Below are 23,412 nucleotides of genomic sequence, written 5' to 3' on the forward strand. Positions count from 1 at the left end.
CTTCATCGCCCCCGGACCAAGTACGCAACCCCATCCCCCTCTTAGATTTTTATATTCTGGATGTTCTCTAACCGTTTTGCCTCAATAGAAACTTTTCTCTTATGATCCCCTCTCAAGCTCTGCGGGTCCACTCATAACAAGCACATTTGTGTTTCATTGCCATCTCATTCGGCAACAGCTCTTCCATTCCTCAGCTTGTCTTTCCAACTTGGATCGTTCTAGCTGTCCCCCCCCTCTGCCCCTCTTTTCGCCTTACCGCCATCCGATCTCGAAACCCCTCTCCACCTCCGGTGACCGACTCTCTCCATTTCCGTATCCAATTATTCCCATCCGACCGAATTCTTTCGTGTCGGCTATCGCGCCTACATCGCTTCATCCCGGATACTTTGCATCGATAGAGCTTTCGGAGGCATTTGCCCGCCTTTTCCAACCCGCCTTTCCGTCCCTCCTATCTTGGTGCCCTTGTCGCGTTCAAGGGCTCGTTAGAACGTGAAAATGGTAGACAGAGATCCAGGCACACCTACCTGGAAGTTCACACAGTAAGTTTGTCCCGGATTACACCTTTCGGACGTGCCCACCCGATGGTTTTCATTTTTCTCCCCCTTTTGTCTAGGCGCCATCGACCCAGGGTCCCCACAAAGAGTCATTGAATGGCTGCTAACTTGCTCTCAGATGCTTCGGCGATAAAGGCGATGTAGAAGATATTACAGAAGGTAATTGGCAGCCTCCCTCGCACACGGCCAAACCTGGTCAATTACCACAGAGTGCATCGACTGACACGCGCTCTGCAGCGGACATCATCTCGACTGTCGAATTTGACCACACCGGTAACTACCTGGCCACTGGTGACAAGGGAGGAAGGGTGGTGTTGTTTGAGCGAAACGAGACGGTACCCCACCCCCTCCGGTCTTTTCTTTCGATTTTTCTGTTTTTTGTTTTGTGTTGGGCTAATCACTAGACTACACAGAAAAAAACCTGCGAGTATAAGTTTCACACAGAGTTCCAGTCACACGAGCCGGAGTTCGATTATCTCAAGTCGCTAGAGATCGAAGAGAAGATCAACAAGATAAAATGGTGCCGACGACAGAATGCATCCCATTTCCTCCTCTCGACGAACGACAAGACGATAAAGCTTTGGAAGGTCTTTGACAAGTCGCTGAAAGTGGTCGCAGAGAACAACTTATCGAATGAACTCACTCCCGCGAACCCTGTTGGGGGTGGGGGTATGGCTCGCGCACCCCGCGTATCCTTCAAGGACCCCTCTGCGCTCAAGCTACCTCGTCTGACACACCACGACACTGTGGTTGCCGCTGTTCCGCGGAGAACATACGCCAACGCTCACGCGTATCATATAAATAGCATCTCCGTTAACAGCGATGGTGAAACCTTTATCAGCAGTGACGATCTCCGAGTGAACCTATGGAACCTCAACATCCAGGACCAGAGCTTCAACATTGTGGATATCAAGCCAGCGAATATGGAGGAACTCACGGAAGTCATCACCGCGGCCGAGTTCCATCCGGTTAGCTGTAACTGGTTCATGTATGCCAGCTCCAAGGGCACAATCAAGCTTGCGGATATGCGCCAACGGGCGTTGTGTGACGAACACGCCAAACGTACGTACAACCCATTGTATCAATTACCTTTTTACTGACTGTTTTATTGCAGAGTTCGAACAAGAAGAGGATGCCTCGTCCCGTTCCTTCTTCTCCGAGATTATTTCCTCCATCTCCGACGTGCGATTCTCCAACGATGGGCGGTACATTGTGTCCAGGGATTACTTGACAGTGAAGATTTGGGATGTCAACATGGAACGTCAGCCAATCAAGACCATCCCCATCCACGAGCATCTGCGCCCTCGCCTCTGTGATACGTACGAGAACGATAGCATCTTCGACAAGTTCGAGGTGGTCTTCTCTGGCGACGCGGAGAACGTTATGACCGGCAGCTACAACAACAACTTCATGATCTACCCCACAGAAGAACAAAAGGATACGGAGATTGTGCTCCAGGCAGACAAGTCGGCATTCAAGGCAAAGAAGGTTGGTGTACCAACGCCGATGAGCAAGGGTAACGGAAAGAAGGCTGGTTCGCGATCCGGCAGCCCTGCCGGCCCCGGCAGTCGTATGAAGAAGGAGACCGATGCCGACCAGATCGACTTCAACAAGAAGATCTTGCACATGAGCTGGCATCCATTCGAAGACAGCATTGCAATTGCGGCGACCAACAACGTAAGTCTTTTGTCTCTGTCCAAGTCCCAACAATGCTAATTGCGAATCCAGCTCTTTGTCTTCTCCGCTCTTTAATCGCAAGTACCGTCGTACCGTCACAAGGCCATTATCATTTTCCATGGACAGGCGCATCTGGGGTTTGGATCGGGTGGCTGGAGGGCCTTGGTGAACAGGCAAGATATGAAGAATGAAAACCAAGAAAATAATGATAGCAGCAAGCCACAGGTTCCATAATCACAGGACTTTCCCTTCCCCCCAATTCCCGATCTCTGCTTTCATTGTGGAACTCATCTGAGTGTTGGAGACTTAGTTTTTCTTTACCTATGTCCCCTTTACTCTTTTTCTGCTATTGCAGCAAGTTTACCAAAGGCGTTGTATGGTGGCCAACTCATGATAGAGAATGTCATGCCTGTTTTGAGGGCTTTCCATAGTTAGTACTGAAAAGACTATAGATTTGGTAGCTAACCAGTATTGAGATGTTAGAAATTCTAAGCAGAACAGTATAATTTTATGGCTTATGGGTTTTTTTTTGCTTTAATTATTGCTTTCTCTGACTAGATAGGGGGGAAAAAGACCAAAAATGGTACCTCGAAAATGGATCTTTTAGAAAGGACCCTGAGAAGGATGCTGAAATGAGGCCACTCAACTCGGCATTGTTGGCCAGCCCTTACCCTCCGCCCCTTTCCGAGGCTCGACAAGCGAGAGGTACTCCAGCCTTCAGAACAAGCCTTATTGTGTAGTTTGATAGAGGAGATAGACTACAATATGAACAATAAGCCATCACTCTATTCAGATCATTGACCTCCATTCATGACTCGTGCTATTCACCTCTGTACCTGTTCACCCCATGCCTGTCATGTTTTTCTGCCGGCAATGGCGGGCGATGACGAAGGCGGACTGAAATTGACCTATCGCACAATACCAAGCATGACCAATGTAACATCTCCCATTGACGGAAATCCCGTCAATAGATACCAATAATACAGTAATGAATGAATTCTGAATACACTTCGGAGAATCAAATGTCCGAGAAGCACCCACTAAACCACAATAGGTTAGCTCCGGACAGGAAAGCCTCCACTGGAGCCCGCGATCGGTCGCGCGCAATTCCATCACCCCAGTTTGTGTCTCCTTGTCTATCATACTTCTCTACCGGTTCTTTTTTGCTGCGTGGAGTCGGTTACTGTCTTCTTATCTGCAAGACTCCGGGTCATGCTGTGACCCTAGTGCAACCTGAGCGTTGCCAGTCGATTCCTACACACGAGACTACGAGCTCCAGCTCTTCGATTACCACACCCTTACTTTTTCTCCCCTCCTCGACCCTTCTTATCCGTCAAACCTCTCTTTCTACTTCTCCCCTACTGGGGTTCGTGCATACACCATGAACTCTGGAAACGATAACTGGCACTCCTCCGGTGGGCCTCCGTCGCATCCTGGCATCGATCAAATGAACCAGCAGCCTCGGCCCCTGGGGTCATTCAGGTACGAGCAGTCGTCTAGAGTACAAGTGGCTTGATATGTATACTGAAACGATCTTCTTGCGCTTCAATAGTCAAAATCCCTCTCAGCAAGGCCAGGCTTCGCAGCCCTCGGGCCCAGTACTCCCCCTCCAGGTGGTGAGTGTCTCTTTGTGAACCATGGATTTCCACAGGCAAATCCAATGATGAAAAAACCGTTTGAACTGACTGATCTTTCTGCTATAGCCCCCTACCATCCTAGTCAGTCAGGTGGCCATTCTCTTCCTGGACTGGCAGAATTAAGCCAGACCCACGGAGGTCAGCACCAACCTTCCGCGTACGGCCAGCACCCAGCAGGCCCGTCGCATAACAGCGGCCATTCTCTTCCCGGAATTGGTCAAGCCATGCAACACGCTTCTCCCCAGCTCAACCGCGAGCGGGAGCGGGACTCCAGGGAGCGCGAAATCATCGAGCGCCAGCGCCAGGAAGAAATGGCTCACCGTGAGCGTGAGCGCGAGCGCGACCACCGTGAACAAATCGAACGGCAGCTAGAACGCCGCGAACAACCCCACCACCCTGTTCAGAGCCACACTGGCTCCATCCCCCTCCATCAACCCGTGGCCAACAAAGTCCCAAACTCTATTCACGGCCCGGGTGGACTCCTCTCGACTCTTGGCGGAAATCCGCAGAACGGCCACCAGGGCGGACCTCAGTCTGCTGCTGGCTTGTTCGGTCCTCAGATGCAGCACGGCGAAGGCACCCCTCGCTCGTACATGCAGCACCCCGGTGGTCCACCAGGACAGCCTATGATGGCATACAATGCCGCCGGACAGCAAATTCCAGGAAATGTTGCCGCTCTTGCCCAGGGCCAGCAACCGATTCTAAACGATGCTCTCAGCTACCTCGATCAGGTCAAGGTACGCTTTGTTGACCAGCCAGATGTCTACAATCGTTTCTTGGATATCATGAAGGATTTCAAGAGCCAAGCTATCGATACGCCTGGTGTGATTCAACGTGTTTCAACACTTTTCAATGGTCATCCTGCTCTAATTCAAGGATTTAATACCTTTTTGCCTCCCGGGTACCGCATTGAGTGCGGTACCGAAGACAACCCTGATGCGATTCGGGTCACAACCCCGTCTGGAACAAACACACTCAGCATGCCACGTGCAGGACGTCCCTTTGAGACAATTACCACCAATGTACCCCCCTCCGGTGACCCACATGCGCGTTCTGATTTCTATCGTGACCAGACCCGACCTGGCTGGCAACAAGCCCAGCAGCAGGATCAGCAGCAAGGCCCCGCCTCTGGATCGTACTCCCCTGGCTCGAGAATGATGGGTGGCATGTATCAACAGGATGGACCAGGGCCCGCCCAGGATCACCACTATGGTTACCCCACCCCACAGGAGCAACAAGCTGCATCCGCCATGACTCATCAGCAAGACCACCGTGGAGTGGCACAGCTGCAAGGCGCTGCCTCTGCAGCGTCCGCTGGCCTTGGCAGGTCGTCTCTCATGGGAGTTTCGGCTGCTGGACAGAACTCTAGTCTCACTCAACCGATGAACAACCTGGCTGGTGTCGGGACTGGTATGCTCCAAGGTGCTCAAGATCTGAACAAGCGTGGTCCCGTGGAATTCAACCACGCCATCAGCTATGTGAACAAGATAAAGAACCGCTTCTCAAGTGCACCAGAGATCTACAAGCAGTTCCTTGAGATACTCCAGACTTACCAGCGGGAGTCAAAGCCTATCCAGGATGTCTATGGACAGGTTACTCAGTTGTTCAACACTGCTCCAGATCTCTTGGAGGATTTCAAACAGTTCCTACCGGAATCCGCCGCGCATGCCAAACAAGTGGCTGCACAGCGCCAAGCCGAAGAGCAAGCCCCTCTTAGCAACCTCCGCGGTGAACCTTCAGGTTTCACCTCACAAACTCCTAATCGTGACGTCAAGATGCCTCCTTTGGGTCAGTTCAATGTGAAAGATCCCAAGGAAAACAAGAAGCGCCGTGGTGGCCCAGGTGGCGTTGGCTCTATCTCGGGGCCTGCCGGTTCTGAAGCTGCTCGCTTGTCCGAGGCAAGCAGAGGTGGCCAGGCTTCACAGTTCGGGAACGCCAGCAAGAGACCCAAATACCACCACGGAAAGCCTTCTGTCGATATGGCAAATGTCTCTCCCACTTTGATTCCTGCTCTCCCAGAGCCTCTTCCTCCCTCAGTCTCCATGACTCCTAGCCAGGAAGAGATCGCGTTCTTTGACCGCGTGAAGAAGTTCATCGCCAACAAGCAAGTGTTCAGCGACTTCCTGAAGCTTTGCAACCTGTACACCACGGACCTCCTCGACCGTCACGTCCTAGTCAAGAGGGCTGAGGGATATATTGGGTCCAATGCTGAGCTCATGAGCTGGTTCAGACGGTTTATGAGTGCCGAAGAGCCTGAGGACAAGCTCATCGACCCCAAGGCGAACCCGGAATCAGGTGTCGTCAACCTTGCTCACTGCCGGTCTCTAGGACCGAGTTACCGACTTCTTCCCAAGCGTGAACGCCAAAAGCCATGCAGCGGGCGCGATCCGCTTTGCAACGGTGTTCTTAATGATGATTGGGCCTCACATCCCACCTGGGCTTCGGAAGATTCTGGCTTTGTTGCTCACCGCAAGAACCAGTATGAAGACGCTTTGCATCGCATTGAAGAAGACCGCCACGACTACGATCACCACATCGAGGCTTGCACCCGTACCATTCAGCTGATTGAGCCTATTTGCCAGCAATTCCTTTACATGAGTGATGCTGAACGTATGGCATTCAAATTGCCACAAGGTCTCGGTGGCCAAAGTGAGGCAATTTACCAGCGTGTCATCAAGAAGATTTACGACCGTCAGCGCGGCGAGAAGGTCATCCGAGACATGTTCCTTCGTCCATGCCACGTTCTTCCTATTGTCCTTTACCGCTTGAAGCAGAAGCTCGAGGAATGGAAGGCCTGCCAGCGCGAGTGGGACAAGGTCTGGCGTGAACAGATGCAGCGAGCATACTGGCGCAGTCTTGACCACCAAGCCATCGCAACCAAGCAAACTGACAAGAAGCTCTTTGTCGCCAAGAACATTCAGCAAGACCTGCAGACGAAGCTTGAGGATGCAAAGGCTGGTCGCAAGAGTGGCCGGGCTCCACTCAAGTTCCAGGCTCAGTTCCAGTTCAACGATATTCAGGTCCTTCTGGATGCTGTCTACTTGCTTTTCTTGTACTTTGATCGCAACACCAATGGCTTTGGCGCTGATCCTCAGCGACTCATGAACTTTATCCGGGATTTCATTCCTACTTTCTTCGGCCTGGACCGTTACACTTTCAACTTGTACATGGACGAAGTCTACAACGCCATCAATGATGACGATGACACTTATGCCAACGATGATGCCTCGAACGGGAGCCGCAAGGGAGCGGACTTGCAGAAGCTGGATCTTCTGCGTGATGCCCTTGAGCGTGGAGGTCAGGCCGAGAAGCCCGCTAAAGAGGATGGTGTGAACAAGCACGACGAACCCCCTGTTGTCCAAGTTTCTTCCACTGTCTCCGAGTCTGAGGATTCCTTTGACGTGGCTGAACTGCGATGGATGGAGCATCCCGGAAAGGGCAACTTCAACCTGGAGCATGAATACACACTCAACGAGAAGTACAAGAAGAAGGAACACCATATGTACTGCAACTTGAACATCTTCTGCTTCTTGCGTACTTTTGAGATCCTCTACTCGCGTCTCCTGCGGATCAAGGAGCAGGAGGAGTCCGCTCGCGAACAAGTCCGACGCGGTTGTCTACCCAAGGCCGCCCACGAGTTGTGCTTGATCGACCGATTCCCTAGTGATTTCTTCTATGATGTCGATCCCAAAGCCAACCTTTACAAGCAGATCGTGCGCATGTGCGAGGAGGTCATCAAGGGCGATATCGATCAGGTTCACCTGGAGGAGACCCTGCGTCGCTTCTACATGCAGAGCGGATACCTGCTCTACAATCTGGAACGTATCTTCTCATCCATTTCTAAGTTTGTGGCGTCTATCTTCACCGGTGACTCTCGCGATCGCAGCTCCGATATTGTCAATCTGTTCTTCAAGGAACGGGAGAAGGAGGAAACTACCCACCACCAGGAGATCCAGTACCGCAAACAAGTCGAGCGACTGGTCAAGGATGGAGATATCTACCGCATTACTTTCGTGAGTTTTCCAATTTCCATGAATGTTTGACAATAACTAACAAGCACTTTAGTACCCAACTGACAGCCGTGTCACCGTCCAAGTAATGACCAGCGAAGACGCAACCCTTGACAATGAGGAACTCACTCCGGAAGAGCGCTGGTCCTACTACGTGACCGCCTACTCGATGCGCGACCCCACCGAAGGCGTGCAATTCTCCAAGATGCGCATGCCTCTGCTGAAGCGCAACCTTCCCCCGAAGCTCGAAGAGGATGAAGAGTACGATCGCTACTACCGCACCCTGCAGCACCACGACGGCCTGACCATCCGCATCTGCGCCAACAACTACACAATGCTGTACCAACCACCCACCTACGACTGGTTCTGGCGCTCCAACGCGCCCATCCCAGAGAAAGACGCCGACGCCGAGGCCATCAAGGCCCAGGTCGAGGAGCAGGCCAAGGAGGAGGCCGCGCTTCGCGAGAAGCGCCACGACCGCTTCATCGAGAAGTTCGTCAACAACCCGGCCTGGGCCCGCGGTCTCAGCAAGGACCAGGTGGACGAGAGCAACCAGCGGTTCCGGTCCTGGATCAACGGGACCCTCTCTGACAGTCCTGCCCCGGCCCGTGAGGGATCTGCGTCTGGTTCTGGCTCCGCCCCCGCTGCGGAGGAGAACGGCGCAGATGTTGAGATGACTGATGCCGAGCCTACCGAGGCGTAGGTGTGGGGGATGTAACTTTTACGACGGGGTCAGTTCCCCCCGGGGGACTGACATGCATTATTGTTGTGGGGGGGGGAAGGACGGCGTACACGATGAGGAAATTGCGAATAGTTTTCTTTTCTTTTCTTTTTTTTTTTTTCACGGATTCCGTAGTTTGTATTTGTATCTCTCTTTTTATTTTCAAGTATCTCTTACTTTATTCTCACAAATGAAATGGTCATAGAGAGATTGACTTGTTTATTCCTAATCTAATTTGATTTGTATGCTCTCATATTGTCTCGATAAATAAAAACCTGTTAATATCCTGAAATCTAAAAGAGACAAATTACTCTATATCCTAATGCGGTAATCGAGTCGAACTTCTGGGGTAGTAAAAAAATGGACTCCGGATCATCGGCTTCTTTTACTGAATCGGCACGACTAGCGGCAATATCTCAGTGGTGTGGATTAACCAATGTGTATTTGCAAATCTCCGTGTGGCCGAGACTGAATAACCGATTCCCGAGACATGGAGTCGGCTGAAACTCGGTGGATGTGTTATTTCAATTTTTTTCTTTCAAATTGTTGTATTATAGTAATAAATTTTTGATTCTAGTTATACTGTGAATATTACGCCGAAAAAGACGATTTTAATAATATCTATACAGCAAGGATGTAGTAGGGGAAGACAACCGACAAGGATTATGGAAAACCGAGATATTTCCGAAATTCCAATGAACGCCGAGTATACGCCGTGGTTGACGTCATGATGAATATTTTTTAAGCATCATCGAACAGGAAATGCGAATTAAATGGGAATTTAACTGGAGATAGAGAAAGAGAGATATAATTTCAATTGCAATACAGTCAATTCAATTGGACCTATATTATATATAATACCCCAGGTTTATAAAAATTGTATAGACCAAATCAAGCTTCCATTCTTCCGGAGCTGTCGGCCTCGCATTCCTCTGTGGAGACCTTGCCCGTGGGGTTGAAGAAATTACTTATACCCCCAGATCCCCTTCCTCCTTCTTTTTTTTCACATTTGACACTCTCCCCTCTATACCCTTCATAATGTCTGCTTCGGCCCTATTGAAGAGCCGCGTGCGGCGCCCATCTTATCTGAAGAAGCTCGCCAAAGCTGAGGACCTCATTCACCACTTCCCCAATGGCGCGTACATCGGCTGGTCCGGCTTCACCGGTGTCGGTTACCCCAAGTATGTAACACAGACCATGAGATATGAAGGCAGAACGCTAACCTCAATCCAGGATGGTTCCCATTGCTCTTGCAGATCACGTCGAGAAGAACAACCTCCAGGGACAGTTGAAGTACAACCTGTTCGTTGGTGCCTCCTCCGGCGCAGAGACTGAGAACCGTTGGGCCCGCTTGAACATGATTGAGCGCCGCAGTCCTCACCAAGTCGGAAAGGAAATTGCCAAGGGAATCAACAACGGCCAGATCAAGTTCTTTGATAAGCATCTGAGCATGTTCCCTTCGGATTTGGTCTACGTAAGTCTCGGCATTTTCTGACGGAAAAAAAAAAAATCGACCCGCTAACCTTTCCACAGGGCTGGTACACTCTGAACCGACCCAAGCCCACCATCGACGTGGCAGTCATCGAGGCTTCCGCCATCACCGAGAACGGAGGCATTATTCCCGGTGCCTCCGTTGGTGCTTCGCCCGAGCTGATTCAGATGGCCGAAAAGGTCATCATTGAAGTCAACACCTCCATGCCTTCCTTCGAGGGTCTGCACGACATCACCGGCTCAGACCTTCCCCCCGGACGCAAGCCCTACCTCATCATGGCTCCCGAGGACCGCATCGGAACCAACTACATCCCCATCGACCCTGAGAAGGTCGTTGCCATTGTCGAGTCCAACTACCCCGACCAGACTCTGCCCAACGCCCCCGAGGACGAAGGTTCTCAGGCTATCGCCTCGAACCTCATCGAGTTCCTCAAGCACGAGGTCAAGCACGGCCGCCTCCCACCCAACCTCCTCCCCATCCAATCGGGCATCGGCAACATCGCCAACGCCGTCGTAGGTGGTCTCAGCAAGGGCGGCGCCGACTTCAAGAACCTCAAGGTCTGGACCGAAGTTCTGCAAGACTCCTTCCTCGACCTCTTCGACAGCGGCAACCTCGACTTCGCAACTGCAACCTCCATCCGCTTCTCCCCAGACGGTTTCAAGCGCTTCTACGATAACTGGGAACGCTACGCAGGAAAGCTCCTCCTCCGCTCCCAGCAAGTCTCCAACTCCCCCGAGATCATCCGTCGTCTCGGCTGCATCGGCATGAACACCCCCGTCGAAGTCGACATCTACGCCCACGCAAACAGCACCTGCGTCATGGGCTCGCGCATGCTGAACGGACTCGGCGGTTCTGCCGATTTCCTCCGTAACTCAAAGTACAGTATCATGCACACTCCCTCCGCTCGTCCCACCAAGACCGATCCTACCGGTGTGAGCTGTATCGTGCCGTTCGCTACGCACATCGATCAGACCGAGCACGATCTTGATGTTGTTGTTACCGAGCAGGGTCTTGCTGATGTTCGTGGATTGTCGCCTCGTGAGCGTGCCCGTGTTATCATCAAGAACTGCTCGCACCCTGATTACACCCCTATTCTCACTGATTACCTCGATCGTGCGGAATTCGAGTGTCTGCGTAAGGGTATGGGTCATGAGCCTCACATGCTCTTCCAGGCCTTTAACATGCACAAGAACTTGCAGGAGAAGGGTACCATGAAGATTGACTCTTGGGAGTAAATTCAAAGTGATGTGTGTTGGTTACCATACCTTCAATTTTGTGATTCTTAAAACTTGACTATACGCTAGGTTAGGGCGTTTGGTATATCTATTAGCGGTTTTGTACATATTATACTTGGAATATAACTTTTTCCTCTGGATTGATTCTTTGTAGCTGGGGAGATCTTGCTGGACAAGCCATGCAGCTATGCCCGGGGTAATAAGCAGGCAATATTACATAAAGTGGATGACTATTGATCTAGTGGACTGCATAATGATCTCCATTTGATATGCATTTCTGCTTAGTCCTCACATACAAAATACACCATGGAACCAATTATGTCGAAATTATATCATTCAGTCCATAAGCTTATTTCAATTGCTTGTAGTATATTAATTGTATATCCAATGAATGATCCATGAATAATGTATGTATGTAAACAATATCAAACAGTCCATAGAAATAAATTATCTAGAACCCCTAACCTCACCATAACTCCTAAAAGACATGGTATAATGACAATCAAAATCAAAAAACGCCAAATCCAACAAAAAGAAAAACATATAATCATCTCAATCTCCTTTTAGTCCCCATGTCAAGAAACGACAGAGTCTAAGAATCGAATCCGAACTGGAGAACACTGTACCAATCTAGAAGATCAGATACCAGTGAGTCTATATCCGTTAGCACTAGTCCACAAAAACCTAAACAAGAACATAGAATTATAGATATGAACGTACCGACTCCAGAGTGACCCGAAAATTCCCTGTTGCGCGGGCTCAGACTTGCGTTGAGCCCAGCCGTGATCGACGTTGTAGTGCTTCACATCTTGTAACCCGGCGAAGAGGCCCCGTCCTGCTGTTGCGCGCTTTAGGGGTGTTAGTTATGGGATACTAGTCGATTGTGTAGAGGTGGTATACGTACGCGATGCTGTTGAGCAGAATTCCGAACCCAGTAGTCTGCGCCGTAATCATTTTGCAGACGGGCGTGCTCGCTATCGGTGGTTTTGGCTTGAGTAGGCATTTTGAGTTGTGTTTGGTTGTATTGATAGTATCAAATCAGGTAAGTATCAAGTATCAGGTATCAGGTACTGAAGTAGATGATTGTATAAGAATGTGTGTGATGAAAACAAACTCGTGTAACACCCCCAGCCTTATATATACACGTATATCATAGCAAGATCTAAAGCCACATAGCAAGTATGGCCTGACAGAATCCCAAGCCATATCGGTTCCGATAGGCTGGGTCGCGGGACGTCGCCGTTGGCCGTGTCTGGGGCATATAGTATGATTTCTATTTCGGATTGGTATTAACCGGGTGGGATTTAGGAAATACTGGTGACGTCGAATATGGTGCAATTCGGAATTATCCGTTTCTGGGAGAAAAATGAATCCTTCCTATCTGACCGATTATTATTCGAGGTCAGATGATTGGGGGATTGGTGCTTAGTGGCATGATCGGGTGGCACGGTGATGGTCAGATTTGATCCTTCGACAAAAATTAGGAAGAAAAGATCAACCTTGACTTTGATATAATGAGAACATCTTAGAGCTATTGTATATCTTGATCTTGTACAGTTTTGAATATTTTGGAAGTACATATTCGTTATGTACAATCCAGGGTTCGACTTGGAAACTTCGAGATATATTTAGACCACCTGACTCTCAAGCACCAACATATAACAAACCAACCATAACAAATTGTTATATTTTCTCTGCCACCGCTGAGCCGTCCGAAATACATCCCTTTTTGGGTTTCTCATCCGAACAGACATAGGTCCACGCTGGTCAACTGTACAACACGCAAACAAGGACATCCACAATAGTTGAGAACATATTAGCCGGGTCATCAGTGAAGACGTTAGTCTATGCCAGTCCAAACTCATCTCCCCAGATCTAACCACTATTTATATTCTTCATCGCTACCTTCCCTTGTACCTCGACATCTGTATTCTCATACGGAGTTTGTCCATACACCTGAACGTCCGACATATATATCCAAGCCGAGGTAGGTAATATGTAATCTAGAAGCGAGGAACACTTATCTGAGAATCGGGATGTAGAACCGAGAAAACACGACGATTATCTAGGTGTCCAACTTGCAGCTGACATGCGGCTTTTATTTTCCGTTGGCTTCTAACAGATACGAAAATGACTGGAAGGCGCGTGGGATATTGTTGGGCGAGCCCGCAGAGATGCTTGTGTCATCTGTTCTGAAATAAGAATATTGGGCCGGAGTTCATTTGACATTTTTTTGATTTTATGCGAGGCGGTATGATCAAGGCATATTATTCCATTACTTGTTCGTTACAAAGAGAAAAAAAGGAATCGAAAACGTCTTACATCCGACCCAATCTGATATCAGGTTTGACATGTATCCATGGATGTAATCGTGTCAAGCGCCCAACCTTGGAACACACCTGTGTTAGGTGCTTGGCTCGATTATAAGAGCCTACAATATACAATAATGCTTCGCCGGAGATTAACCCGAAGGTCAATATTAGTCATAAACAGATCATATCAGAAATATGAAAATGTGATGAGAAATTAAGGCACCTGAAGATCGAGGCATACATTCCACATTTCCCATGTGGCCTGTGAGATAGATCTCTAATATTTGTGGAATGTCAATCTAAAAGAGCCCTAAATTTGACATGTCCAAAGAAACAGTCATATGCAGGGAAAAATTTGGCTGCAGAAATTCCCCCGGAACATAAACCCACACCGTTGGACGTTGGACCCTTGGAACCTTTTATTTGATATAATAAACCCCCAATGGCAAGGCTGATAGAAAATCGCCACAATAGGCCCTGTACAAATAGAACTGATTTTCCAGATCTCAAATCCACACCAGACGGTGACCCCTGGAAGCCCCTGAATAACCTCAAAAAGGGTGTAGCCAAGCCTCGACCTAAATGCCACTCCAGACACTCCGAGAGCCCAGATCCGCTATTAATCTTGGCCTTGACTCCATTGGAATTGTCAGTTTGGCCAAGAGTATTTCGGCGGTCTGGGTCGTTGAGTTGTCTTTGGGCAGTTTCTTTGTGTATTACAGCCGTTATTTATACACGAATCTAAAGGAACGTGGGTCAATGGCTGTTCATTATTCGGACTGGGCCTCAATACACAGTTTCATCACAGCCATTTAACCTTCACAGTCAATAATTCAACCAATCCCGGTAATTATCGGCCAACAAACACTATTAGAATAGCGAGAGCGAAACGGGCTTGTAATTCAGGAGCTAGCCTATAATTCCATAAATACATAGCGGCAATCTCCACAAGACACTCCCTCGGCTGTGCCCCAGCATCCGTGATCTACCCCATGGAAGAGTTGTGATCGTCAGTCGAAGAGATCCAGACTTTCGTCCTCATTGTGATCAGCACTGGGTACATGGAATGGTAAAGATCTGTTCGTTGTACTCCGTACACTTGCTTCGATTGCTGTATACTTGCAAATACAGCCCAGTGTAGGTGTCGGCCGTATCGGGTAGTAGGCTACAGTATTTTTTTCTTTGAAACGGCCACAGTAAATGCCGACACTCTGAGGAAAAGGTCTTTCCTATTAGGCGGGATAAACAGTTCAAGCTTCCTGCCCCATCTAATAACTATTTTTGACTTTGTTGAAGCCGGATGATCGGCTTGCGTATGTATTTGGTGGAGATCTTCAGGGGGGAAAACAGCGCATACTTAACAGCAAGCATACGGTGTAGTGATGTGGTGATGTGTTCAAACGTTTCCATAGGGCAGAGCAAGTATGATGTAAATGAAGTTCGATTTGATAACGAACACATGGGGATTCAAAATATTATATCCTTGGCATTAATCCGTAGTAATCCGAGACAGTAATCTTAGGAAAAAGAACAGAAGTGTATATCATCGGTAATCCATAAGATTGAGAGATACGCGTATTATGATTGACTAATAAAGATCGGCAGGGCGGAAATTAGAGGCTGCATCTGAACCAATCAAGATTTGAACTAGACCCCAATCAAGCTGCCACTTTGCCATTTCGAGACTGGCCGAGGACGCTATGATATCTTGCCCCACATGGCGTAGAAAGATAATTTCCCGTTTGGTTTTGTTTTTTGAACTTTTGGCTTTTGGGGGATTTGTTTGTCTCACTCAATGAAACATTGGAGTTAAGCCATTCTCCACAACTTCACTGGATCTTTTTACTTTGGAGACATGATTCTCTAGGAAGGGTAACCAGGAACCGAACGTTGCATTGCCACCAAGTAAGCCACAGAGGGGCGGTGCCTTACATGGTCTGACAGGACATGAAACCTTGGCTTCGTTTAGGTACAATGTGGCTTTTCAAGTTAGGGAGATAGGACCCTCACAGCGGTAAGGAGACTATTCTGGTGAGACACGATCACTATTTTCGACGGGAGAGGAAAGGAGAGATCAGTTGATGATCCGTGCAATGTATTGATAATAATAGTACGGAATACGGAGTAGCCGATAGCAGATACAGAGTAATGTTAAAAATACACATTCTGAAATGACCGTTGAAAATATAATCAGTACCTGCATATAAATCAAATGTGTATAAATGTGTATACCAAATATACCACTCTCCACTACCCGAGCCGTGCGGGCCAACCACAGACAGCCAATATTCGGGTGTTGAATATCAGAACCAATCAGATTGATAATGTCCCTGAAAACACCATCTAGACTCGTCCAGGGGTAACGTTAGGGCCAATTTTAGTGTAAATTGGAAATTCACGATCGGTGGAGTGTATGGCCCTGTTTTATGGGTTTTCTCCTTTTCTCTCTTTTCCCCCCTAACTCCCCCCGGTAACCATTTCTCCAACAAAAGGCCTTGCTTGCCCCCGAACACTCTCCTTTGACCTTCTCAACCCACGTTCCTTCGATTCTATCACCGCTTCACTCGTTCAGCGGGCATTCATTCTTTAGCGTTGATATTATCTTTTCAATATGAAGGGAGCTATTTTCGCCGCCGCTTTGGTCGGCTCTGCCATGGCTGATGGTGTGCACCGTCGTCATGACGCTTTCCACCAGCGTCGTGAGGTTGCTGCTAGCAGCTGGGCCTCCGCCGTCACTTCCACTATCCCTCTGAACCCCGAGGAGACCTGCGGCTGTGTCACCAAGGTTATCACCTACTACGGCGAGGCTACCATTGTCCCCGTTGAGACCATTGCTCCTCCTTCTTCTACTTCTACTCCCACCTCTACCCCTACTCCCACCCCCGAGCCCACCACCACTCTCACCAGCACTGTGCACTCCACCAGCACCAGCACTTTGACCGTGACTGTCTCGGGTTCTTCCTCGGCCCCGGCCACCTCTAGCACCTCCGTGGCTAGCACTCCCGCCGTCGAGTTGCCCACTCCCGGTGTGAGCACCTTCTCCACCACCGGTGTCTACACCATCCCGGCCACCACCATCACCGTCCACGACACCACCACTGTCTGCGGTGCCACCTCCACTGATGTCCCCGCCGGTACCCACACCTACGGTGGTGTCACCACCATTGTCGAGACTGCCACCACTGTCGTCTGCCCCTACGCCACCGTCAAGCCCTCCGGCAGCACCGTGACCAGTGTCATTGAGACTACCACCTACGTCTGCCCCACCGCTGGTACCTACACCATTGTGCCTCCCACCACCACCAGTGTGCCCACCAGCACCGTTCTGGTTTACCCCACCCCTCAGACCGTTGTCCCCGGTACCTACACCCAGGACGAGACCGTTGTCACTGTGACCCGCACTGACTACACCTACGTTTGCCCCGCTCCCACCGATGCCCTGGCCTCGACCACCGCCCCCGCTGTTCCTACCACTGTTGCTGCTACCACCACTGCTGCTCCCGTTGTCACCAGCACCGCCAAGCCCACTACCAGCTCCACCAAGACCAAGACCTCCGCCGTCAGCAAGCCTACCGGTGTCCCCACTGAGCTCGGTGAGGGCCAGTACGGTATGACTTACTCTCCCTACACTTCCGGTGGTGAGTGCAAGACCAAGCAGGAGGTCCTCAAGGATCTCACCGTCATCAAGGGCAAGGGTTTCAACCTGATCCGTGTCTACTCCACCGACTGCAGCGGCCTCGAGTTCATCGGTGACGCCTGCAAGGAGCTCAGCCTCACCATCATCATGGGTGTCTTCATCGACGCTTCCGGTACCGCTGGTGCCCAGGAGCAGGTCACCGAGATCTCCAAGTGGGCCGAGTGGGATATGGTCGAGCTGATTGTCGTCGGTAACGAGGCTATCCAGTCCGGTGCTTGCGATGCCTCCACCCTGGCCTCCTTCATCAAGTCCGCTGGCGAGAGCTTCAAGGCCGCCGGTTACACCGGTCTGATCACCACCACCGAGCCCATCAACGTCTGGCAGCAACACGGTGCCGGTGCCCTCTGCGACGCCGTCGACATCGTCGGTGCCAACATCCACCCCTTCTTCAACGCCGATGTCACCGCCGAGATGGCTGGTGAGTTCACCAAGGGCGAGTTCGAGGAGCTCGAGAAGATCTGTGGTGGAAAGGACGTCCTCAACCTCGAGACTGGCTGGCCCAACGCCGGTTCCGCTAACGGTGCCGCCATTCCCGGTACCGCCCAGCAGGCCGCTGCCATCAAGTCTATCGCCAAGCACGTTGGCTCCAAGTCCATCTTCTTCTCTTACTCCGATGACACCTGGAAGAACCCCGGTGAGTTCGATGTCGAGCAGCACTGGGGTTGCTCTGGCGTCTTCTAAGCGCCATGCCCCTGATGGATTTTTGAAATTTTTTGTTAGTTCTGCAAATGCAAAACTTGTACAGGAGGACTAGGAGTTTTCCCTTTCTCTGGCTTGGTGTGTCTACGGACGACGATCGGCCCTTTCTTCCCTTCTTGGATTCTATTTTAAATTTGACTCCTTGGTAGATACACCTTTTATTTGACGTTGTCTACTGACCTGGTTGCACCCATTTTGATCTCTTTGTTTATGTTTTTAGTGTATATTTGCTCATTTATGCCTTCTCACGAGTTTCATACTGGTAATCTTTCCCTGTAGGATGTAGCCCTGGAGTTAATATTTGCTTAGTCACCTCTCTGTAACTAGGTACCTGCTGCTGTCTATTCTGACTGTATTTTGCCACCAACTTCCTACATCATACGGCCCCCGGATTGTCCACGACTGATATGCAACCTGCGCCCGAGAAATCGGGGCAGTGCATAAGGCCCAAACACTGAGACTCAGCTCAGCACATGAGATAAACCCAGCCTGTTCACTTTTCCATTCAAGAATAAGAATAATCCTCACCGAAGACAAAATTGTCCTAAAGAACAAGCACCACTCTTTCTTTCCTTTTGGGACAAACCAAAACCAAAACAAGACTCGGAACCTAGACCAGATCCGAATCCAAATCCGATTTCAAACGACATCACCGCCCTTAGTCTCCCACCATGCCATTCGAATGCGAGCCATTCTACATGCGCCCGTTCCTGATAATAAAGTTTATCTTCGTCGGCTTCTACACAGTCTTGGTCTTCCTCATCCCAATAGTGGTGGCAATAGCGATCATCTTCATCGTATTTTTCTTCTTCTTCGGTGTACTTGCAGTGGGATTTGGCTGGCAGGGGGATTCTGATGAGGTTAAAGCGAAGAGAGAGAAGGAGAAGAAGGAGCGTGAACATGAGATTCAGGGGAAGTCGGGTGCAGAACTATCTACTTCTACTGCTCCGGTGCCTACGAGTGGATCTTGTGATACATTCGACTCGGAAAAACGTCTTGAGATTGAGATTGAACTTCTTGGGGAAATGGTAGTTGCTAGGAAGGAGAGATTGGCGGCTTTGAAGAAAATGGATTCGGCAGATGGGTCAGATTTGGAGGTTTTGGAGAAGATGGAATAGGACTAGTATCTTTGTACCTTCACAGTGTTGGGTAGCGGAAGTTATACTTCCTAAATAGGAAAGGTACTCATTTGAATTTCAATGGACGTTCTTTTTAACCTTGAACGGACTATAAAATCCAGGGAGACAAAGGTTCTTGCTACGAGTACCATCCATCCTTTCTTCTTCATCCACACTGTGCCTGTTACCAACATACTTCCATCACTTCCATCGAACCGAATCAACCAAATCCTATTTCGAAACTTCTATTCTGATCGTCCACATACCTCGAAATGGAGGACATGGGCGAGCTTTTATTCGGAGCCGAGTTCAACGAATGGCCTAACCATCTACGTCCAGTATGAGCAACTATACGCATGGTCAAAGAAGGTACCAAGATGATGTTATTCTTTGGATTACCTTATTTGATCGCTACCATAATCCTGCTCGGACCTATTATTGCATTATTCATTTTGCTCGTACAATATTCGGCCAAGGTATTTTCCAACTAGCGACGAAGATGGGACATGAGAGGAAGAGATGATGACAACAGGACATCGGGTATCGAACGTCGTCTAGGGGCTGGCGAGTTCAAAACTTGAGATCAGGGTTGATATTGCAAGAGAGATTGGTGCTTTCTATAGTTTTTGCTGGAGGATATGGGTACGAAATATGGATAAGGGACGGATCCCTTTTGCTCTTTTTTTGTTGTCGTCCATCTATGGAATGTTCGTCCCGGGGGTTTGTCGAGTATTTCGTTTAATGTGTCCTTGCGTTAGTGGTCTTCTCGAGTGATCAGCTATCTTCTAGGATCAGGCTGAGCCTTGTGGGAAGAGGAACCTCTTACCAGAGTGTATTTTCTGTAATAGCTGCATCATACCAAAGCTATCACTTGCTGCTTTGTGTTGAATAGGTAGAATGGGAAGTATCACAGGAAATATGAGCAGCGTTTGCCCCATAATAAAAAACGCTTCAAATCAATTTATATCTGCGTTTCACTGCCTCCAACTATCAAGTATCAAGTATCCACGGTTCATGCTTACCACACAGGTTAGGTCGGGAGGGACTAATCAAGTATTTCCACTCGAAAATAGTATCTCAGCAAGTCGAACTGGGAGATCTGGCTCCCATCACATAAGCATATGGCTCTGCCCTTCCCAGTCTAAGCTTGGACCTAGGAGTTCTATGTCGTATCGCCAGAACATCTTGGCCATGATCAGATTTATATCCATTATTGCGAAACTAGATAATCAGAATAGCTACCATTACATCAAAATAACTAGGGTAACGGACTTTTGGCCTAGGCACCCACTGGGACCGACTGAGAATGGCTGCCTGGCCTCTTTCGCGTCCGCCAGCCCTGATCCAGCCACCATTCAGGGTTGAACTTCATTAGCCCCGAAAAGTATTCTTTTGCTGTGGGTGACTATCCACGCGCTGATACGTATTCCCGCCTGTTTCGATATGACATTCTTTGGAGGATAAATGCGAAGTTCTTCTTCGATGACTGCTTGTAAATTTCGAAGCTTTCGTGCCTTAGTCGCATTAATATTCTCATATTTGGCCAAATGCCCTCGAACCTCGTCTTTCAACTTCTCATGATAGGCCTGCGATTGGAGTAGATGATATGTCACAGCGAGGAAGGCAGCAGCCGTTTCTCCATCGAACTAGTTGAATAACTTGAATACCGCTATGTAGGAGTGCCGGATCAAGGGAAGTGATGCTCGGATGTACACTGTAGCAGCCGTCACAGTTATGACCTGGCTTTGTTTTAGTAGTGAACCTTTGGGGTATATAACCTGTCCCCAGGTCTTTCTCTTTTCTTTTCTTGATCATCTCTTTCTATCATTCCAGATTTTCTCTATATCCTTCCTTATCTATAACACCCAGTCTCAGTTGCCTCCAGTTGTGAAATTATGCCCTCCGACGTCCAAAATGTGGGCATCAAGGCCATGGAGATTTATTTCCCTAGTCGGGTATGTATAATGTAGTGTCCACTCTGCACTTCAACCCATTGGGCAACTAACATAGTCCCTCTACAGTACGTGCCACAAAACGAGCTCGAGACCTACCTGGGGGCCAGTGCTGGGAAATTCACAATTGGCCTGGGTCAGCAGAAGATGAGCTTCTGTGATGACCGCGAAGGTATGCATACAACCTTAAAAGCCCATGCTCCATGCTCTGCTAATATAATGTGACCACATTCATAGATCTCTATTCCATGGCACTCACGGCAGTCTCGTCCCTGCTGGAAAAGTACCAGATTGACCCAAACACTATTGGCCGCTTGGAGGTGGGAACGGAGACGTTGCTCGACAAATCCAAGTCCTGCAAGTCTGTGCTCATGCAACTGTTCGGAGAGAACTCGGACATCGAGGGAGTCGACACTTACAACGCCTGCTATGGTGGAACCAGTGCCTTGTTAAATGCAGTTAACTGGATCGAATCGTCCACATGGGATGGTCGCGACGCCATTGTCGTGGCGGGCGATATCGCTCTGTACGACAAGCCCGCTGCCCGTCCGACCGGCGGAGCCGGCTGTGTGGCCATGCTGATTGGCGCTGATGCACCCCTGGTGATGGAGCCCTTCCGCGGAACGTACATGAAGCACGTCTACGACTTCTATAAGGGGGACTTCAAATCAGAGTACCCAATTGTCGATGGACAGTACTCCAACACGTGCTATCTCGAAGCTTTGGACAACTGCTACGAACGGTATCGTACTAAATCCCTAGCTAAAAGTGGTGGGTTGGGGAACGGAGCTGCAAAGGCCCAGAGTAGTTTCTTGGATACGTTTGAGTATTTCATCTTTCACGCGCCTAACTGCAAGCTCGTCTCCAAGGCCTACGGTCGTTTGTTGTTCAACGATCTCCGGACGGAACCTGATCACTTTGATGACATTCCAGCAGCGGTCCGTGACGTTGAGCAAAATGCATCTCTGACGGACAAAGAAGTTGAGAAGATTTGTATCGGGTTGACCAAAGAAAAGTTCTCCGAGCGTGTCCAACCATCCATTACAGCACCCACACAATGTGGGAACATGTACACTGCTAGTGTCTACTCTGGGCTGGTGAGCTTGCTGAGCAATGTTCCTAGTGAGGAACTGCAGAACAAGCGCATCGGCATGTTCAGCTATGGTAGTGGCCTGGCTAGCACTTTATTCAGCTTCCGTGTCAAGGGTGATACTTCTGGGATTGCGCTGCAGGTCCGGCTGAATGAGCGCTTGGAAGCTCGCACGGCAGTTTCGCCAAAGTTTTATAACGAGGTAAGTTTTTCGTTTGTTGGTTGCTTAAGGAGCATATCGTCTAGGGAGTTAGTTTCTAACAGTGTTAGATGTGCAAACTCCGGGAGAAAGCCTACCAGCAGAAGAGCTATACCCCTGTGGGAAGCGTCGATAGCCTGGCTCCCAGTACTTACTACCTTGTTCACGTTGACGAGATGTTTCGACGAAGTTATGAGAAAAAGCCAGTTGACTGAGCAGAAAGACACCATTCAATACAAGATGTATGGTGTCTTCGAAAAAGGATGAGCATTCCTTGTTTGATAGAATTTTGGCATTAGATGAAGATGCAATACACTCAATTGCTAACAGCCATGTACTAAGCTATTTTTGCTTGCGCGTTACTAGTTCTCTATGCATTTGTCTTCGAGTCTTTTTCAAAGAGGACAAAACAAGTCGATAATTATATACCATTAACAAAATAGATAGATACAAGTGAAGGCATTGAGCATAGGGTCAGGAAAATGATTCCCCTGTCTATGTTGCGTCCTCATGCCAACACAAAGGGGCATCGTGCCCACTTTATCATATTATAACTTCAAGGAAAAGAAATCTTATAGTGGCGTGCAAGTCTGTCGTCCTCATTAGCATCTTGAATCAAGCAAATCACGCCTGGCAGATATCGCGTTGGGGTCGCTAGGTACTTACACCATTGGACCCGCAAGTCAGTCCCTCACAGCAGCATCCTTCGACGGCACAGTTAGCAGCCGTGCAAGCCATAGTGTCCTAGTAGCACTGTTAGAATTGTCTCCCCGCATTTTGCAATATTGTAGCTATCGAGCAGACCCACAGATTGGCATGAGATCGCGGCTTTAGGGTATGCTTCAGGAAGAGCAACGGTGAGAGTGGCGAGGAAGCCGAGGATGATGACGGAGGCACGCATTTTGAATTGGTGAGAGCTGGAAAGATTTGAAATGGGGTATCTAGAATTGAGACAAAGACACAATCAGCGACCGAGTCAAGTATAATAATAGAAGATACGGTGAAAACACCACAATATG

General features: G+C 49.2%; 8 protein-coding genes across 8 annotated transcripts; 6 read left to right on the top strand and 2 right to left on the bottom strand.

Annotated features, from left to right (window-relative positions):
* Nucleotides 1–495: 495 nt before the first annotated feature.
* Nucleotides 496–2,306, top strand: N7517_003799 (protein phosphatase 2A regulatory subunit CDC55; the record flags this gene model as incomplete). Its single annotated transcript, XM_056721529.1, has 6 exons — nt 496–539; nt 673–713; nt 792–889; nt 968–1,616; nt 1,669–2,231; nt 2,283–2,306. The coding sequence occupies 6 exons, from the start codon at nt 496–498 to the stop codon at nt 2,304–2,306; spliced, it is 1,419 nt and encodes a 472-aa protein (XP_056577779.1).
* Nucleotides 2,307–3,612: 1,306 nt separating this feature from the next.
* On the top strand, nt 3,613–8,581 carry N7517_003800 (transcriptional regulator SIN3; the record flags this gene model as incomplete). Its single annotated transcript, XM_056721530.1, has 4 exons — nt 3,613–3,713; nt 3,804–3,847; nt 3,935–7,881; nt 7,934–8,581. 4 exons carry the CDS (start codon nt 3,613–3,615, stop codon nt 8,579–8,581), a joined length of 4,740 nt encoding a protein of 1,579 aa, XP_056577780.1.
* A 1,056-nt stretch (nt 8,582–9,637) lies between these two features.
* On the top strand, nt 9,638–11,326 carry coaT (acetyl-CoA hydrolase ACH1; the record flags this gene model as incomplete). The annotated part of the gene is made up of 3 exons (XM_056721531.1): nt 9,638–9,780; nt 9,833–10,073; nt 10,133–11,326. 3 exons carry the CDS (start codon nt 9,638–9,640, stop codon nt 11,324–11,326), a joined length of 1,578 nt encoding a protein of 525 aa, XP_056577781.1.
* Nucleotides 11,327–11,964: 638 nt separating this feature from the next.
* On the bottom strand, nt 11,965–12,329 carry N7517_003802 (uncharacterized protein; the record flags this gene model as incomplete). The annotated part of the gene is made up of 3 exons (XM_056721532.1): nt 11,965–11,980; nt 12,047–12,174; nt 12,231–12,329. 3 exons carry the CDS (start codon nt 12,327–12,329, stop codon nt 11,965–11,967), a joined length of 243 nt encoding a protein of 80 aa, XP_056577782.1.
* A 3,920-nt stretch (nt 12,330–16,249) lies between these two features.
* Nucleotides 16,250–18,016, top strand: btgE (putative cell wall glucanase (Scw11); the record flags this gene model as incomplete). The annotated part of the gene is made up of 1 exon (XM_056721533.1): nt 16,250–18,016. The coding sequence occupies one exon, from the start codon at nt 16,250–16,252 to the stop codon at nt 18,014–18,016; it is 1,767 nt and encodes a 588-aa protein (XP_056577783.1).
* Nucleotides 18,017–18,705: 689 nt separating this feature from the next.
* Nucleotides 18,706–19,152, top strand: N7517_003804 (uncharacterized protein; the record flags this gene model as incomplete). The annotated part of the gene is made up of 1 exon (XM_056721534.1): nt 18,706–19,152. The coding sequence occupies one exon, from the start codon at nt 18,706–18,708 to the stop codon at nt 19,150–19,152; it is 447 nt and encodes a 148-aa protein (XP_056577784.1).
* A 1,895-nt stretch (nt 19,153–21,047) lies between these two features.
* erg13A (putative hydroxymethylglutaryl-CoA synthase) lies at nt 21,048–22,608 on the top strand (the record flags this gene model as incomplete). The annotated part of the gene is made up of 4 exons (XM_056721535.1): nt 21,048–21,107; nt 21,174–21,276; nt 21,342–22,396; nt 22,465–22,608. 4 exons carry the CDS (start codon nt 21,048–21,050, stop codon nt 22,606–22,608), a joined length of 1,362 nt encoding a protein of 453 aa, XP_056577785.1.
* Nucleotides 22,609–23,059: 451 nt separating this feature from the next.
* Nucleotides 23,060–23,294, bottom strand: N7517_003806 (uncharacterized protein; the record flags this gene model as incomplete). Its single annotated transcript, XM_056721536.1, has 2 exons — nt 23,060–23,137; nt 23,202–23,294. Coding segments are annotated over 2 exons (171 nt in total), but the record flags the coding sequence as incomplete, so codon positions are not given.
* Nucleotides 23,295–23,412: the final 118 nt, after the last annotated feature.

The sequence above is a fragment of the Penicillium concentricum genome, assembly GCF_028827145.1.
Source record: "Penicillium concentricum strain IBT 3081 chromosome Unknown utg000002l_segment0_segment0, whole genome shotgun sequence".
Classification (NCBI taxonomy): Eukaryota; Fungi; Ascomycota; class Eurotiomycetes; order Eurotiales; family Aspergillaceae; genus Penicillium; species Penicillium concentricum.